Source organism: Peromyscus californicus, unplaced genomic scaffold (assembly GCF_007827085.1).
Source record: "Peromyscus californicus insignis strain IS unplaced genomic scaffold, ASM782708v3 Scaffold_4__1_contigs__length_199733344, whole genome shotgun sequence".
NCBI lineage: Eukaryota > Metazoa > Chordata > Mammalia > Rodentia > Cricetidae > Peromyscus > Peromyscus californicus.
The window spans coordinates 3,768,887-3,785,010 of NW_026294562.1; the positions used below are offsets into that span (position 1 = coordinate 3,768,887).

Here is a 16,124-nt window from a genome sequence, read left to right on the forward strand (position 1 = left end):
GGCTTTGGACCACCATCAATACTGGACCCCCACGGACACTTCTCGCCAACATCCTGCTGTTGCCCTGGCTCATGGAGATCCTAGAGCTATGGTTCCACAGGATCAGTCCCTTCACACTCCAGCAGGTCATAGATAGGATAGATGTTGAATCTCAAAGAGTTTTATATTTTAAAGGACATGATGATTTTTTTTTAAATGACAATCTACAATGTAGAAGAAAATATCTGGTAACTACAGTCTTATAAGGGCCTATCATTCTGAATATATAAGGATGTCTTTCGATTTGGGGGAGGGGACAATAACAAAACCAGCCCAATATTAAAAACGGACCAAAAGTTCAACAAATAATTTCTCCAGATACACAATAGCGATAGCACAAACCAATAATGGCACAGGGACTCAAACAGGTATTTATATACCCACATGCATAGTAGTGTTATTCAAAATAACCAAAAGGTAGATGCAATTGAAGTATCTCTCAGAGGATGATCAGATGGATAAAAAGGTAGTTTAAACAGATAGCAGAATGTTGTTTAGCCTAAAAAGCACAGATAACCTGACATGTTCTGTGACTTGAACAAACCTGGAAGATATTGTCTAGTCAGCAAAGGCTCTAGGTCCCTCATATGATTCTGCTCATATGAGGGACCTGGTCAAACTCAGGCATTTGGTGGCGGCCAAAGGTCAGAGGATGGAAAGACAGGACGAGAACAGTGGCTAGTGGACAGAGAGGTTTCGTTCACAAAAGGAAACAAATCTGGAAGGAAATGCAACACTGCAAATGCCCTTGGTTCTGCTGTAACATCCACTTAGAGGAGTTAAAATAATAAATCCCCGGCCGGGCGGTGGTGGCGCACGCCTTTAATCCCAGCACTCGGGAGGCAGAGCCAGGCGGATCTCTGTGAGTTCGAGGCCAGCCTGGGCTACCAAGTGAGTTCCAGGAGAGGCGCAAAGCTACACACAGAGAAACCCTGTCTCGAAAAACCAAAAAAAAATAAAAAATAAAAAAAATAAATCCCATGCAATACTGTTTTACCACAATTTAAAATAAAGATAAATTGTGTTAGTGAGTGAAGAACTTGAACAGTTATTTCTCTAATACAAAACAGTAAGAAAGCACACAAAAAGATAGCCCTTATTATTTATTCATTAAGGAAATGCAGATCAAAACTACCATAAAATAACATTGCACGTCCAAAATGATAGTTAAAATTTATTTTAAAATAAGGTGAAGGAAAACAACAGGTGTTGGAGAGCATATGGGGAAATCAACAAACGGTGCAGTCGTCCCTGAAAAACACATGACCACCAAACTACCTCAATCCAGCAGTTCACTCCTGGAGTTTGACAGAGAAACACTCAAAAGCACACGATGGTGGCAGCACCACCCACACACCCACAGGGCAGAGACTGAGAGTATCACGAGGGACAGATGATGAACACGATGCAGGAGCCAATGTGTGTCTTGAGGGAGCCAGACCCTCTGTTGTGTCTGGATTCCACAGCCTGGGTGACTTTGCACACGAGGCACACACTCAAAGCTCCCCCGCGGTGCTCTTCCAGAACTTCACACCTCCATCTCTCACGACCCAGTCAACATCTCCACTCTGAAGTCTAGCAGCATTTAAAACATAACATGACCAACACTAATTGTTTTCCATCTCCATCTTTTCTAGCTGTGGCCAAGTTGAATGGCTCTCTCCTACATCCCACCGCAAATTAGAAAATCTTGTTTTTAATCTACATAAAAAATTACGTTCAGAATCTAATGACTTTACACCACCTCTCACAACACCACCTGGCCTAAGACTCCATCATCTCCCACCCATATTACTACAATTGCCTTCCCACTGAACTTGGAACCTTGACTGCTTACTTTGAAAACAGTACCTAAAATAACCCAGTTTAAAATAAGGAGTATGCTGTCACAGCTTCACTCAAAACTATCAGTGGTTCTTCTACTCAGAGTACATGCCAAAGTGCTCACAATTTCCCACAAGACACTGTATTCTCTTTCATGCTATCATACGTCTCCAAACTACATTCCTCCTCATCAATTTACTCTGAGTATTTTGTTTTCTCACATACAATAGAAACTATTTTTAAGGAGATTTATTATAGCTGTTAATTTTATCTGGAACAGTCTTTTCTCAAAAAATGTGAAAAACTTCATTACCCTCCAGAACTAGAACGAGACACTTGTTGAGGACAGCACATACATGAGTCATAGGGACATGGAGAAATCAAACGGTACTGGTCTGGAAGCTTCATCCCTACTGGCTAATTTCACAGTACCAGAAGGTGCTATGCACAAAACTAAGGGGAAACAGTAATCAACAGTTACCCAGCTGTGAACATGAGCGCTACAGTAATGACCAGCATAGCAAGGTATGCCCAATGACAACAGTGACAGGTTTGGGCAGTAACCAACCACTTTCTGGTTGGATGGAAGGCCTACTCTACAAGGCAGAATTCATACCTGGTTATTGGGCCAAGAACCATTAGCTGGTTGAGTCATAAACTCTGGGAAAGAATTTACTTACAGCATTCTGCTAAATGGACATAGTACTAAACTGTCCTCCATACACATGAACGGTTCACTAGACCAACGGGTTAGCACAGCTCTCAACTGTCAACAGAAGAACTTCCTATCGAAGCAGACGGCAATTAACAGACTCAAGGTGCAGAGCATAGAGACGGCAGTGCTCAGCCCTACATGAGACATCTGCATTGTACATCCTCCCCACAGGTTCAGGTCCACACAGAGGATGTGCTGGAAAGAACATAGAGCCAGTGGTAGGAGGGGACTGCTGTCCAACAACATTTTCCAGGAAGTTCGTGGCAGGAAGGCTGCACACATGAACTCGCTTCAGCTGAGCTGCAGGCAGATGACCTCCACAAGATCCAGACAGCTGAAAGTCTAGCAGGGATGGGGAGGGCCATGGGGTCCTGCCTTGCTGAGGAGACACAGACCACTGAGGGCTGCTGGGGGCGGGAGGGTCGGCTGACTTCAGCGCAACCCCTGATAGGCTGTGCTGTCCACTGAACACTCCAGCACGGGTGCACTGGCGGGGGTTAGAAAAGAAGTCCATGAGGTCGGGGAAGGAAAGCAGTGGGCCACAGCACACCGAGGATGAAAAAGGAAGTCGGGCCAAGGGAAAGAAGACCGTCAAAACGGTTTTCAACAGCGACAGAATTAATGTTTCAGACCAAACCCACTCCCTTAACTACCACGCTGTCCAAAAAGAAATCTCACCCGCATTTAAGCACCTATCTATAACTGTCAATTATTCCAACCTCCAACCAAAAAAAACTATCTGTAATGATCATTTTAATAATGAAATTATATGTACTTTTACTAAATTTCTTGCAATAAGTATGAATTCAATTTGAAGTAAAAATGTAGCATTTTAAAATAAGCATAATATAGAATTTTTATAGTTCATACAGTCTTCAATCAAAAATACTGAAGATAGATAGGAAAATAATTTTAGGTATATTTTCCAGAAGAGACACCTCAATTCTCATTTTCTTTTGGTTAGCAAAAATACACTGAAGTAAAGATATTTATTTACCTGTGCACTGCCCTCCATTGGTGGGGTCTCCATAGTACCCTGGCATGCAGTCCTGACATTGCTTCCCGGTGGTGAGGTTCTTACACTGCTCACAGACACTGTTGTGGATGCACGTGCTATGCCCATTACACTGGCAAGCTAGAGAGAACAGCACAAAGCATCACAAAGAGCGAAATCACCATACAAGTACACAGCTCTCAAGGCAGAAGTTACTGATTCTAGCAAAGTCCAAAGAGCTTTACCCAATACATAACACAGGCAGCTGAAAACATCAGTAAGACAGTGGATGCATCTTATTGCATGGTCACAACTGACCTCATTATTTATAAGATGTAAGGGCTAGAGATAATGTAAAATATCACATGTAAGTAAGGAATATTTTAATATAGTCATTAAAGAATTATATGAATGTTTTATCTATTAAATTTTATAAAGACAGGATTAGATAATATAGCTTTGGTAAAGAATAGTAAGTTCTTAATACATCATAAATATATTTATTCTTAATAACAAACTATGAATACAAAAAATTATCAGTCAACAGTTCCTTATTTCAAGAAAGTGAGTTACTACTCAGATGAACAAAGGGACTCTTAATTTGAATAAAGGTCTATTGGTAAGATAAAAAGGTCAATTTTTGGATCTACTTTTAAAAAGGAACTACTTGTTTTAAATAGGATTAAGTAATGAAAATTTTTTGACTGAGTTTATCAAATGTTACTGGACTGGACATTGTTAATATATATAATGGAGTTTTTTATCTGAATCTGTCAAATGTTAATGGACTAGACATTGTTAATGTAATCTTGACTGTGTATATTGTATATACTTATTGAATATAATTTGTCTTGTATTAGTTATAAGCTTTTTTTAATTTTAGACAAAAAGAGAGGAAATGTGGTGGTATTGTGTTCCCCAAAATATTGTCACCCTAATAAACTTATCTGGGGTCAGAGAACAGACAGCCACTAGATACAGAGGCCAGAAAATGGTGGCACTCACACCTTTAATCCTAGCATTCCAGAGGCAGAAATCCCTCTAGATCTCTGTGAGTTCAAGGCCACACTGGAAACAGCCAGGCATGGTGACACACGCCTTTACCCAGGGAGTGGTGGTAGAAAGCAGAAAGGTATATAAGGCATGAGGACCAGAAACTAGAAGCATTTGGCTGGTTAAGCTTTTAGGTTTTGAGCAGCACAGTTCAGCTGAGAGCCATTTGGATATGAGGACACAGAGGCTTCCAGTCTGAGGAAACAAGATCAGCTGAGAAGATGGGCAGGTCAGGTTAGCTGTGGCTTGTTCTGTCTCTCTGATCTTCCAGAGTTCACTCCAATAAATGGCCTCAGGTTTGATCTTATTAATAAGACCATTTAAGATTCCTGCTACAGTGTATCCTCTTTTTGTTTGTTTGTTTTTGTTTTTTTCGAGACAGGGTTTCTCTGTGTAACACCTCTGGTTGTCCTGGAACTCACTTGTAGACTAGGCTGGCCTCAAACTCACAGAGATCCACCTGCCTCTGTCTCCCAAGTGCTGGGATTAAAGGCATATGCCACCACCACCCAGCAAGGTGTATTGTCTTAAAACAAGAAGTTGGTTTTTAAACCATCTATAAAATAAGAAAATCTAACAAAAAAGTTCATGATAAAAGAAAATCAAATGTGTAAAATAATATTTAAAATATCACAATTTTTTTCAAATGTTTTAAAACTCACAAATGTGCCTTTCAAAAGGTTAGTGACAGCAAACCCAGTTCAGCAACACCTTTATGCACCATCAGTCGCCAACATAAACATGGAGTTCTTTTATAATAAAACATTGTTATTAAACCTTCTACTATTGTGCATAAATGGTTAACGGGGAATTTTGTAGATCTATGCCATATACATAACTAACTCACTCAGGTTAAAATAAAAGAGTGCGCACTACACATAAAAAATTGCCTGAAGAACCAAAATAAGAAACAGGTTAGCATCCTTTGGGAGATCTGAAACAAGCACTTGCTTCTGAACCCGAAGGATGGTTTTAGCTTCACACCCAACATCTTATACAGAGGACTCAACAGCAGAGAAGTTCCTACAACAGCAGCATCTGGGTGTGGTAACAGCTACACAAAGAAGACAGGACGATCAACACCACCTCCTGACATTAAAAGAACACCACTGGCTAAATGCCAATCAGTCCTTCCTGCCTGAATGAGAAACTCCAAGGGCAGCCAAGAAGGCTGTTTCCTGGATCCAACTCCACATAGCTGCTGGTAAGTGTGTTACAGGGGGACCTAATAAAGGGGCTGCACCATACAGACAGGATAGTGTAGCAAGAATCTTAAAAGTTCTTATTAATAAAATCAAACCTGGAGCCAAGGATTAGGGTGAACTCTGGAAGGTCAGAGAGACAGAACAAGCCACAGCTAACCTCACCTGGCCAAAATCTCAGCTGATCTTGTTTCCTCAGACTGGAAGCCTCTGTGTCCTCATCCCAATGGCTCTCAGCTGAACTGCTGCTCGAAAGCCTAAATACTTAACCAGCCAAAATGCTTAACCAGCCAAATGCTTCTAGTTCCTGGTCTTCACGCCTTATATACCTTTCTGCTATCTGCCATCACTCCCTGGGATTAAAGGCTCACTTCTTGGGATTAAAGGTGTGAGTCACCATGCTTGGCTGAACCCTTGAACAGATGGATTTCTGCCTCTGGAATGTTAGGATTAAAGGCGTGTGCTACCACTGCCTATCCTAAGTACCTAGTGGCTTTTCTGTTCTCTGACCCCAGATAAGTTTATTAGGGTACACAATATTTTGGGGAACACAATACCACCACAGGATAGAATTTAGACCTCCTGAAATTCATTTAGACTCCTTTGAAGATACCTTAAAATTTATGAGCCTGAATGTAGCCATTATGAGACCATTAATTATGCTCCTTGTGAGCTGCCTGTTTTTTCTTTATGGTTCTTAATTGTTCTTTTGCAGAGCTACCAGCTTAAGTCGTGCTGGGATCAAGAAAAATGGGCCTTGACGGTTCGTGTTCCTGGAGTTGTATCCATGTCAGTGGATACCCACACACCCCAGAAGAGAATTTGACATCGCTGCTGCCATTGTTGCTGTTACAGCAGTGGCGGCCACCACTGCTACTGTTTCTGGGATTAGCATCTCATAATTGGTTACTACAGCTAGCACAGTGGAGACCCTGGCAGCAAAAGTAGCTACCACAGTTAGTTAATCTTTCATTCTATTGGGCATGGTAAATTTAATTCAATAGTTATATACAGTTCGATTGGCTTTGAAAACTATAAATTTATAAACTCAAGTTCCATTTGCCTTTGGGATACTATCTTACAAGGACTCCAATTTGCAGTAAGGCTCGTTAAGGAAGGGAATGGCTCAGTTGCCTTTAGCCTACTGGCTATGGGTGGGTTAGGACTTCTGTTGGTCTTTTCTGTGTCGAACACACAGATATCAAGCCCAGCGCCACTTTGAGATCTTTGGCAGCAGTTAACTCTGCAGCTCACACACGATTGAGCCTGTATGATAATGAGTATTCAGAGACAGGTAATGCCTGGGGGGGGCGCTCACCAACCTAAGACGGAGCGCCTGTGTGGCCTAGACAGGCGTCTCCATGAGGGGTAAGGTGACCTGTTGACGTCCCACACAACCTAAGTCAGAAGCTCATTTATTAGTAAAAGGGGGACCTGTAGGGTCCTGGCCCCATTTTGGGTAACTGTTGCCTTGCTTGCTGACCTTGACCTTGATATCCTCCCTATGCTAATTCCCTCCCGGGTTTCACCCTCCTGAATGCTTAAGGGAAGTTCCTTGTCTGTGTATCCTGCATAATGGGCGTTAACAGTTTAGATGCAAAATTGTAGCTGACACCAAATAATTCTCCCAGGATAAACTGTTATTTTAAATGCTCTAATATCAACATAACTATAGAACACAGATAAAAATAAAGATGATCCATCTATTTTATTTTGCCTACATTTTAAATCTACCCCAGATGGCTCCTTATTTATGGAAACACAAACAGAAAAAAATAAAATAAAATAAAACATAATGACAAATTCATCATTTGATATGCAAATAAACCATAGTTCTGAAAATACGGGCTCTCTAAAAACAGATGTGCAGCATTTAAAAATATCTTCATGACATTATTAGTAAATTTCCAACATGTTTACACAGAAATTTGAGGGGGAAAAAAGCTTACCCACAACCTTTTCCAATATATCGCCTCCCTTCAAAGAAAAAGAAATTGTCAGGGACTAACATGATGCATGGCCTCAAAACAAGAATTATAAACACTGAGATAGGAGGAAATCTGTACTCTGCATAGGATAGACAAGCAAGGATCAGCAGGCATGGCCTCCAAATCTAGCAAGGCCAGCAGATATAACTGCTGCCACCTTCCAGGAAGAGAGAGAAAATGAGAAGTGTTTATAAACTAAAGTTATCACCTGCATCCAGGCAGATGAACAAATACCAAAGCACACCATAACACCAAAGAGACAGGAAGAAATCTGATGTGCCACTGACATCCTCTATACATGAAAGGGAAAAGCCACACAAAAATTTAAACTCTCACCATGTGTGGGACTGAATATATGTTACCACAAGGTGAAGGAACTCTAACATCAAACATGCATACAAAACACCCTCATAAACCTCACAAAGGCAGCTCAGAATGACCCCTTGAAATATATCTACAACTCAAATAATGTAAATATACCACAGAACAGAGATAAGAAAACATTTTCTTCACTGGAAAGGACTAGACAGTTAATGTGTTAGACTTTGGAAGCCACATACTTTTTTCTTTTCTTTTTTAAAATTTTACTTTGGGTTATGGGTATTTTGCCTGCTTGTAAGTCTGTACAGAGCATGTGCGTGGTTCCCTTGGAGGCCAGAACAGGGCACTGGATCCCTGGAACTGGAGTTGCATGTGGTTGTGAGCTGCCATGTGGTGCTGGGGATCCAACCCACACCTGTGGAAGCAGTGTTCTTCAGCCCTCTTAGTGAGTTATTTAGAGATGGGGGGTAGAGGGAGGCAGAGACAGAGAGAGAACATGAAATTGGAAGAGGTATGTGATCAGAGGGTCCAGAAGGACTTGGCTGAAGAGTAAGAGATGGAGAAATAAACATGATCATAATATATTGTCTATATGTAGGAAAGTAGACATGCAGCAGTCCCTGTGTGGATCCTCAAAGATGAGAAGACAAGACTAAGGGAGCCCTGCCTGTTGCTGACTAAAACACTCTTCTCTTTGAGCCTACGTGCATAATTTAGCTGCTTCTTCACAATTAATATTCTTTGTTCATTCCCTGGGAACCCGCCAGCCATGCTGGCCAGATTAGCAGATCTGTGCCATGCTCAGCCATCATCAGAGAAGCTTCATCCTGCAACTGATGGGAACAAATACAGAGACTCACAGCCAGACAATATGCAGTGAGAGACCCTGGAACGCTCAGCCGTAAATGGGATGTCTCCATCTAATCCCTCCCCTCAGGGCTTGAAAACTATGCAGAAGAGGAGGCAGAAAGAATGTGAGAACAAGAGGGGACTAAGGGTACCAAGGTATCATGGCCTCCTTCTAGATACAACAGGACTGATGCACGTAAGACGGGCAGCCTGCAGTCTGCACAGGTCTGCACTAGATGGGTCATGGAGCTGAAAGAAGAAACGAACACACACACCCATCCCTAATGCAGAAGCTACCTCCAATCGATAGCCACTTGTAAATAAAAAAAATAGTTTTCTCCAAGGGATTCTCACTGGAAAAACAAACTACTCTTAAGAGCAGGCCCGATACCCAGCAGTAGATGGACAACACAAAAAATCTCAAAGGCACCTTTGGAGGTTCTTTGTCTCAAAATGTTAAGTCAGGGCTCGCTCTGTCTGTCTGTCTGTCTGTCTGTCTGTCTGTCTGTCTGTCTCTCTCTCTCTCTCTCTCTCTCTCTCTCTGTATGTGTGTGTGTGTGTATGTGTGTTTACCCTTACAAGTCTTTTGCATATATATTATAGCTTCCGTTTTTGTGGTTTTATGGGATTCCTGTGTGTGCAAACGTGTCTCTGCATCTATGTGTATTTCTTGTGCTTTTTCTTTCGCCCTTTTTCTTGTTTGGTTATTTTGTCACATTCTAATGTATTTTTGTTTTATTTGTTTTATTATTCTTCTTTAGATGCCTGTTTGTTTTCTAATGAGACACAGGAAGGGTGTGGATCTGGATGGGAGGAGAGGAATTACGAGAAGTAGGGGTAGGGGAAATCATAATCAAAATATACTGTATGAAAAAAATCTATTTTCAATTAAAAAATATTCTTTGTCCAACCCATTATTTAAGTAACCATTTCTAAGTGCTACTTTGGGGCTTCATATCTCTATAATGACACTCATGCTATGAGAAACCTGTATTAAATAAACGTGTATGCCTTTCTTCTATTAAAAAAGTCTCAAAAATATTTTTAAAAAGCAAACAACCCACCCAATTTTAATGACAGCAAAGCACTTGGATATTTCCAAACAATAGTTGAAAAGAATGTCATTAGCTCTGTGTGTTGTGTTGGAGTTTTATCTCTGTGACAACTTTGTCTTGAACTGTCATTTTATGCTGTTTGAGCTATTGCTGGGGTCCTGAGATCAAGCTGAACATCTAGTAGAGCAAACTGCTCAACTCATGATGCCAGGAAGCAGAAACAGAGAAAAGAGCACAGGGCAGGGACAAGACAAGAACAGAAACACATGTCTTCAGTGATCTACTTCCTCTAACTGAGCTCCACCTCCTTCCAACAATACCATCAAACCACCTTTGGGAGACACCATTCATATCCAAAGCATGACATTTTTATATGGAAATACGAATCAAAGTACTACTAAGACAGCATTTTCCACTCATTACTAACTAAAAAAAACAGATAATAAAGTGCTTGGAAAGGAAGCAGAGATACTGGAATCCTCATGCCCTGATGAAGATGATGTAAAGTAACACCACAGATGTAAAACGTTCTAGAGAAGTCTGCAATTCTTTAAAACATTAAACACGAGGTTCTCATATGATTCAAATTATCCACTTCTAGATATGTCAAACGATAAAGGGAAACATCTCAATGCAAAAATTCACACACAATGGTTATAGTGTCATTATTCACAATACCATAGTAGTAGAAATAACCAAAAGTGCATTAACTGACAAAAGAATAAATAAATGTGGCACATCAATGTAACAATATTATATAGACATAAAAAGAACTTATATAAATTACAAAAATAAATCTTGAAAACATTATATAGATGTTGTCAACTAAAAGCCAAGGATAAAGACCACATACCATAAGAGCTAAATTAAACAAAATGTCTAAAATAGACAAAACCACAAAGAGGGCAAATTAATACTTTGAAGTGCTGTAGAAAGACGAAATTTGAAAGAACTCTTAAAGGGCCCCAGGTTTGGTTTTGTGGTGACTAAAATGCTCTAGAACTACGAGATGGTAGTGGTTGTAGATTTACATTATACTAAAAAGCCATGACTTATACAAGTTAAAATGGTGAATTGATAGCACATGAAATACATAAAGTTGGAAAATAATTGATGCAGAGTCCTCCCATTTCACATTTCAGTCCAGCACCTCTGAATGTACATTTACTACATGTCCCATTACTTTCACTCTCATTTTAAAAAGTGAAATTTTTTTCATACTTTGATCTTGTATTAGCATTTTGAGTTTTTCAAGAAAGTTAATGTGTAAGTGATGACATAGAAGTACTTTACCTCTAGTATCAAAATTTGCTATCCCTATAGAGAGGCATACCACAAAACTACAAATCTTAAACACAATGTTAATGCTAGTAAAATAAAATGTGCCTATAGACATATTATTCGTAAAATGCAGGAATGAAGTTCTTCATTCAAACTACAAACATTTCAAGTTTTTCTATTCTTCTTTTTGTTCCAAAATCTCAATGTAAAACTGACTGAACGCAACAAACAATAACCATACCACAACCTGAACATTGGACTGTCTTAAAATTTCCTCTGCCAAGCCAGTCACGGTGGTGCACGCCTTTAATCCCAGCACTTGGGAGGCAGGGGCAGGCAGATCTCCGTGAGCTCTAGGCCACCTGGTTTTACAAAGCGAGTTCCAGGACAGCCAGAGATGTTACACAGAGAAACCTGTCTCAAAAAATCAAAACCAACCAACCAAACAAAAAAACGCCTCTGTCAATTTAACTAGTGAATCATCTTTTGAACTTGGACTCCCACAGTGTTGGAACACAGACCAAATTTTCACAAATTCTTACCAGAAAGCAAAACAAAGAGCCTCTAATCCAACTCCCAAGAGCCTTTGTTCCCATCTGAAACCTCAAGAGCATGATCTTCACAGATTCCTGGTCTTCTCAGTTCCCACCAGAAGCACCCACTGAACCCTGCTTATACACTCCAAGGCCTCCATAAAGTGCGCTCGAAGCTTTTCTAACCCAGATGTGAGGCTTCACAGCCACATGGTCAGATTTAGCAACCTACTTTCTGGTGCCAGATTTTTAATTTTTTTCACCAATGTGTCAAAATCCCTGCGGAAACCAATTCAAGGGGGATTGGTACTTTGGCTTATGGTTTCACCATGGTAGGGAAGAGTTCAGCAAGGCAAATCTGGACAACCAAAAGCAAAGAAAGCGTGGACATTAGCTCACTTTCTCCATTTCCTATTCTACTCCTTCTAAGCCCTGGCCTATGAGATGGCGCCACCCACATGCAGGACAGGCTTCTTTTCTTCAGCTAACCCTCTCTAGAACTACCCTCAGACATCATCAGGGAAGTGCTCCACTGTCCTGCGAGACACCTCTCCGTAAAAGCAAGGTGTTAGTAAAAGCAGACACCACACTAATTTAGAAGGCCATCTCCAACAGTAATTTTCTGCCTGAGGAAATACACATCTGAGATTTCTGTCCATTCTGCCCAGCACTGTGGCCTGAACACAACTTTATCACTGTGCTAGGGCATGAGATCACATAGACGTCTCTTCAATCCTCAGTATGTTTTCAAGAAAACTATTTTATATTTAAATCAAGTGGCACTAATTGTGTTTCGTGCCTATATCTCCTTGCAGGACATTACTTTTGAAGATTTTCTTTCTCCTTTTCCGTTTTTTGAAATTCCTCCTAAGTGCACTGCGAACTTTAAATTCCACCCACCTCTGACCTCAGCTGCACCTTGCGTCTTTTACCTCTATTTATTTCTCCTAAAGACTGAACTGCTTCTTAGTTCTTATCTTTCACTCTGCTGACTCTGACTTGCACGTTTACCATCTGAATGCACTCCCTGGTCTTCGGTTCCAACAACCACACTTTTCCTTCTCTAGGCTTCCTGTGACTCTGAAACCGCCGTGTGTTTTTCAAACTGTACTCTGAAATTTAGACTTACTGAATTTTAGACTTATAGAACTGCAAAAATAGAAGTAATTCCGTATCAAATGTTAGTATCTTACCCTAACATTTATCAAAATTAGAAAACAAACATTGGTTAATTAATAGTATAAACTATAATCTAAATTATAGACTTTAGTTGGACTTCACAACTTTGACGCAAATGCTCTTATTCTGTCTCATTACTCTATCATTATCATATTAGTTTTATTAGTATATAGTAATTATACATAACAAAGGGATTTATTATACATATTCATACATAAATAAGATACTTTGATCATCTCACCCATATTACCCTCTTAACCCCTCCTCCCACATTGCTCCCCTCCCTCTTCTCAAGTATTCCCCTTCCACTTGACACAGGTATGTGTGTGTGCGGGTGGAGGGGGGATTAATTATTTTGTTGCCTGGGTTTAACCCATTGAGAATTTTCATACTGGCTTTACTATAGCTCCATATTCTCTCCTGCCTCCTCCCTCCTTCCTCCACCTTTTTCTCTCTGTCTCTCTTCATCACTGCAAAATGCTTGATGCCCTCCCCGCCCCAACTATAAAATCAGCCACTGATGCAGAAAGCCTTTGAGTCTTCCACCAGAGAATGATGTTTAGAGGCAACATCCATGTACTAAGTACGTTCAGTGCTCTGGAGTGCCATGGGCTCAAAAGACAGGGTTAGGAAAAATGTGTATTTTGACAAATATATAGATTTTGACAGATGTATAGTTATAAACTAACCCAAATATATATACATATTTATGTTTACTTTTATGTATAAAGTAAGTATGAATGCATGTTCTGAAGCTTGAATCCAGCACCAAATACTCAATATAGCCTTCATCTCTCTCTCTGAAAGTGAGATCTCTGGCTCCCACTAAACACAACTATTTGATTTTGCTGAAACAGTACATACACAAGATATTGTTAAAATTATAAAATAATTCTTGTCAGAAACAAATTTAACACATCAGGATACCACAGGTTTATGTATAGGTTTTTCTTTAGCCCTGTACTATACAGTAAAAAGCACTTTTCCAATAGTCAAAGGCCATGTGTGTGTGTGTGTTTGTGTGTGTGTGTGTGTGAGAGAGAGAGAGACAGACACACACACACACACACACACACACACACACACACACACACACACACACACAGAAAGAAAGATCCGTGGCACAGTCAGATTCATTTTTGACAATCTGCATTCCATTCTTGAATCCTCTAGTATATGGGTATAGATTTTGTTTATTTTTCTTTACAGTACCAGGCATTGAATCAACAACCTGTAAACACTAGGCAGTGGTCTACTGAACTACATCCCAAGAACACAGTATGGATGTTGACAAATGCAGTTATGCACTGCCTACAGAACCATGCAGAGCACTTCCACACCTCCTCCAACTTTATGTGTTATCTAGTAAAAGCAATCCCTATCCCTCCTGACTAATGCTTCCATGCACACATCTCGGTCTGTTTCAGATGGTCTTCAAAGCATCTCTCCGTAAGCAACCACACCAGAGTGCACACATGGCACCCAGCAGGTCCATCTCTGATTGCTCTGGTATGTCTCTTCCACTTAGTTCTGGGGCCTCGTGCTGTGGGGTAAGCACCTCATCTAAAGTGTACTCTGGGTAGCTCTCAACCCTTCTGCCTCAGCTGTCACTGGTCCAGGGAAACTATTTGTCAGGATCATGGAGTAAGCTCAGACATGCGGGATTTTAGTCTCATGGCATCAGGAAGGCCTGAGGAAGCAGATTTAGAGCAGCAGCTCTTAGGAGCATTCATCACGGCTCTTCCTCAGTCCCAGTGGGTCTGCGTACCATACTCCTGTGTGGCAGCCAGCCTGATAAAGCACATACTATTGATTTTTCTAGCTCCATTTTTAACTTCTCCTCCTTCCTTCATGTACCTGTCACCTCTTCTGTAACTCATCACACAGGAACCCCAGCCCTGATACGTTTCTTCTTCTCCTTCAGGCGTTTATCAACATTAACATCTCAGCAAAGCTTTGCCTTCTAAAAGGCAAGCTTCAATCCCATGCTTCCATTTACTAGTGCTCATCCACCCCATCACCTCATACATTTCACTTATTTCAATGAGCATATATTCTCCACGAGTGTAGTCATTTTTAAATCAATTTATCAACTATGTTTCGAGTGCCTAAAACACTAAATATACTATTTAGTGCACAACAGGTATTCAGAAAACATGTACTGAATAAATTAAATTTTCAACTTTCTTCTATACAAGCACAGAATAAGGAATATAGAAATATGAAAAAAGCCCCTGAAAAACTAAGTGACCTTCAAATTTAAATAGTAGTGAATACCATGGTGGCTTTCAAAACAAGGCCACGTGAATCCACTGTGGATGTTCAGTACATAATATCCACATTCACCATGAGGTTTACTGGAAACACTGAGGAGCATGAGAGTTCTAAGATAGTACGATAATACAAGTAATAAAATGCATTCATGAAGGAAATGCAATTTTTGTTACCTGGACACTGGATAAAAGACCACTCATAGTTCTTCTCTTTGGGACAAAGACTGGTGTCAAGAACCACCTCGCTGTTATGTGCTCCACCAAGTCTCATGGGTCCCCGTGAGGACCCTTCAGTGCAGTGTCCTCTCCCTGTGTTACTGGGGTCATTGCACCAGCCACATCCAGGCTGTTCCAAGCACTGGCCACAGGTTCTTAATCCAGAACAATTTTGAGCTGAATGAGAAGCATTAAAAACAAAAATTAATTTTATAATCAAACAGAATTGTATGCTTCAGAAAAATGTTGTGAGATAAAAGACATTAAATGTCATCTGTAGTTAACAGAAATACTTTGCATAAATAACTAGCTGATATGAACAATTCATCATACACATGTATATATGTACAAATAAATATGTACACATGTATACATAATACGTGTCATTAACAAAGAGAAGATAAATTGAATTGGATGTTAAAAGGGAAAACAACAAGACATGGTAACCGTAACACAGAAAAAAACTAAGGCAGTACTTAAAGATTCCTGAGCATCTTGCTGTAATGGGACATCAAGGAACTGACATCAGAAACTCAACAGCAAAATGTTACATTTAAGAATTCACTGAAAATTTTATTTGTTGTGAGCTGTTTGAGGGCCAA

The 16,124-nt window shown here is 40.3% G+C and overlaps 1 protein-coding gene across 10 annotated transcripts in view; it reads right to left on the reverse strand.

Annotated features, from left to right (window-relative positions):
- Positions 1–16,124, reverse strand: part of Atrnl1 (attractin like 1) — a 604,076-nt gene that overhangs the window by 479,180 nt on the left and 108,772 nt on the right. For 9 of the 10 annotated variants that reach the window (XR_008213236.1, XM_052714293.1, XM_052714291.1 and 6 more), the window contains exons 18-19: positions 15,481–15,699; positions 3,576–3,713 (exon numbers count right to left, since the gene is read on the reverse strand). Coding sequence is in view for 9 of the 10 variants with exons in the window: in XM_052714293.1 (XP_052570253.1) it covers positions 3,576–3,713; positions 15,481–15,699 (357 nt within the window). In the remaining variant the exon portion in view is untranslated. The remainder of the gene's footprint in view (positions 1–3,575; positions 3,714–15,480; positions 15,700–16,124) is intronic. The other variant, XM_052714295.1, reaches the window with a different exon arrangement.